The following is a 3,662-nucleotide window of genomic DNA, read 5'->3' as shown; positions in this document are numbered from 1 at the left end:
ATTACTCAGGCATGTTTCAACCGATTTTATTCAAGTTGGTACAAGCTTATTGACAAATGTCATGGCTGTGCACGGCAATTTGTTTTGTGATACGATCCAAAATGGCCGCTGTGCGGCCATTTTATTACGATTTTTTCATGTACAGAGCCATAACTCAGGCATATCTCAACCGATTTTATTCAAAGTTGGTACAAGGACATTGACCTATGTCATACATATGCACGTCAATCTGTTTTGTGATACAATCCAATATGGCCGCCAGGCGGCCATTTTATTACGATTTTTTCATGTACAGAGCCATAACTCAGGCATGTTTCAACTGATTTTATTCAAAGTTGGTACAAGGACATTGACCTATGTCATACATATGCACATCAATCTGTTTTGTGATACGATCCAATATGGCCGCCAGGCGGCCATTTTATTACGATTTTTTCATGTACAGAGCCATTTCTCAGGCATATCCGCATGTTTCGACCAATTTTATTCAAAGTTGGTATAAGGACATCGACCAATGTCATAGCTACATGTATGCACATCAATTTGTTTTGTGATGCGATCCAATATGGCCACTGTGCGACCATTTTGTTACGATTTTTTCATGTCCTGAACCATAACTCAGACATGTATCAAGCAATTCATTCAAAAGTATTTTTATCACCGACCTAATGAAGAGGCCTGTATCCTCTCTGAGGACCAGTAATCAAAATACCCATTAACAAGTGGGGACTGTGTCATCAACGATGACTTATCTTTTAATATCATGGCATCTATCTGCAACACTCCTGTTCTAGTCTGAGTACTGATACTGCCTTGGTCTCAAGTCTGCCTAAGATCTGTGTTCGGTGGAATTACGCTAGTATTGACAACCGTAGTTCCATCAGATGAGGTCTGGCTATTATCTAGAGAATTTTCTTGCCTATTCCTACCATGATACTATGACAGAACCCCATGGCCTTTGTGTGCAAGCACGCAGTACTAGCGATATTTGCACGAGTGCTGCGGTGTATTCAGCGGCAGTCCTTTCACGAGCGAAGGTGGTGTTTGTTACTTCCAGGAAGACCAAACAGCTTCATCATATTAAACCAAACTGTGTTGATGATTGCATCTGGCGATGAAGTGCCAAGTTTGATGCTTTCAATAAGTTTGGTCTCGTCGCTCTCTGTCAAAGCTGATGCTTTGCACGGCATGTTTCCTTTTCCTTCGGCTTTTAATTTCTTGCGCTTGGCAGCGAGTGATTCTCTGCTTCTTTGAAACTCGTCGTCTCGAATTATGCTCTTATTGTATCTCATTTCTCGGAGATGTCTATCTACACAGCTAATTGTCTGCAGAGGCCGTCGTTCAGCTGTCATATTTATTTTCCACTCCTTGAAGACAGCTACCTCACACCTGGTCTTGCTGGCGGTATTTGTGTTTTTTTGAAGAGCAATTTGATGGTTTAATGCATCTTCAGTTAAAGTGGAATCTGTGTTTTATCACAGATGTGTTTTGTGATTACACCTAGCTATCTGCCTTCCTTACATCTTCACTGTCATCCCTTAGCCAATCGGCTCTTCTACCCATGACTGTTATCAATCCTCCTTCCCAGCCAATCAGCCACGTTTGCACACGACACTACATAATCAAGCCTTTGTCACATCGCTCCCATTCATTCATTCATTCATTCATTCAGCCGCTGGGTTCATGCTAGCATTCGCCTACTTGTCGCTTGTTTATTTACCTGTTTGCAGCTCATGTTACCTGGCTCTCTTCGGTTTGCATGCATTATCGTGCCCCCCTTTTTTAGCATGTCGACTTGGCCATCCTGCACTAGCGTTTTCCCAGCTTTGCATGTATTGCGCAGTCTGCAGTCTGGCCTTACATGCGGTCCACGCAATTTGCTCTTCATACAGCGTAGCGATGTTTTTCATGTTTCTTTTTCCTTTCATTTTAGATGCACCGTTTCAAACTACTGTGTCACTCCCTGGAAGCCGAACCCTGCAGCTGCACTTGTCGGCAATCTCACAAGCACCCCAGCGAAAACATACGAAAACAAAAACATTTGCTAGACCCATGGATACCTTACCACAAACCGCATTACGGCATCACGTCAGCACTTTGACTTTGTGGATTGTACAGTTCACATCAGTGTGACTGGAGTAACATGCTTTCTTTCAGAACACTTTCACTTTCAAAGCAAAGGACTACATACTTCATCCTTTGCCATTTAGCAGTATTACAGTTTTTTAGTAATGTCTCATAAATGCCACTTTTTTCCCACATCAGTTTCCTCATTTCGAAAGAACTGGCATTTAACGCTGTCATGGACTTCACACTTCGTTCGACCAGCAACATGCCATTGTAGAGGCTTTGCTTCGCATGCTCGGACATTTTGCCAGTTAACAGCGACGTTCCGCTTTGCCTGATCCGTTCACTGCTCTACAGGAAATCCCAGACCACCTTTTAGGTAGATGGTCTAGCAACTGCCACCGACTTACATGTACATAAGAACATCTGAAATTTTCCCTGCGTCACATTTTTCAACGGCTAGCAGACCACCTTTTAGGTAGACGGTCTAGCAACTGCTACCGACTTTACATGTACATAAGAACATCAGAAATTTCCCTGCGTCACACTTTCAGCGACGTTCCACTTTGCCTGATCCGTGACTGCTGCTCTACATGGAAATCCCGGACCACCTTTTAGGTAGACGGTCTAGCAACTGCTACCGACGTACATGTACATCAGAACATTAGAATTTTGCGCCACGCCTTTCAACGGCTAGCCTCCTTACTGTGTGAACACTCAAACACTTATCTACTGCGATCTTGTCGTTTCTTCAAGTCTGCCGTATTTCACCGCATCAACAGACTCACACGTTTACACGTCGTGTTCCATGTCTGCGTTTTGCCATCTGGACTCACTGGGTGCACACTCAAAACACTTTTTAACGGCTGCCTATTCGTCATGCAAGTCAGCCTCATTCCATTGCATTATGACTCACACGTTACATGTCTCGTCGTGTTTCACGTGTGTGTTCTGTCACCTAACGTTCCTACATGTACGTTGTTTCCACCTGGGCTCGCACAAGTTTACCTGTCCCCCAGGACCCCCTCCCCCCAAGCCATATCATCATGAACCACGGTGATCCCTTGGGCGCGAGAACCTTGTCTTCGTTCCATGTTTCCACCCGGGCTCGCACAGTTTACCTGTCCCCCGGGACCCCCTCCCCCCAAGCCGTATCACCACCGCGGTGATCCCTTGGGCGCGAGAACCTTGTCTTCGTTCCATGTTTCCACCCGGGCTCGCACAGTTTACCTGTCCCCCGGACCCCCTCCCCCCAAGCCGTATCATCCACCGCGGTGATCCCTTGGGCGCGAGAACCTTGTCTTGGTTCCATGTTTCCACCCGGGCTCGCAGTTTACCTGTCCCCCGGGACCCCCTCCCCCCAAGCCGTATCACCACCGCGGTGATCCCTTGGGTGCGAGAACCTTGTCTCCGTTTCATCATGTTTCCACCTGGGCTCGTACAGTTTACCTGTCCCCCGGGACCCCCTCCCCCCAAGCCGTATCACCACCGCGGTGATCCCTTGGGTGCGAGAACCTCGTCTCCGTTTCATCATGTTTCCACCTGGGCTCGTACAGTTTACCTGTCCCCCAGGACCCCCTCCCCCAGGCCGTATC

At 46.6% G+C, this 3,662-nt stretch overlaps 1 protein-coding gene across 1 annotated transcript in view; it reads right to left on the bottom strand.

Annotated features, from left to right (window-relative positions):
* Positions 1-1,025: 1,025 nt before the first annotated feature.
* LOC139146326 (uncharacterized) overlaps positions 1,026-3,662 on the bottom strand; it is a 3,352-nt gene continuing 715 nt past the window's right edge. Inside the window, exon 2 of the mRNA XM_070717733.1 lies at positions 1,026-1,465. Coding sequence (XP_070573834.1) covers positions 1,026-1,465 — 440 coding nt within the window. The remainder of the gene's footprint in view (positions 1,466-3,662) is intronic.

This window comes from Ptychodera flava, chromosome 12 (genome assembly GCF_041260155.1).
Source record: "Ptychodera flava strain L36383 chromosome 12, AS_Pfla_20210202, whole genome shotgun sequence".
Lineage (NCBI taxonomy): Eukaryota > Metazoa > Hemichordata > Enteropneusta > Ptychoderidae > Ptychodera > Ptychodera flava.
The sequence above is the reverse complement of the archived record's forward strand: the minus strand, read 5'-3'. Positions and strand labels throughout refer to the sequence as shown.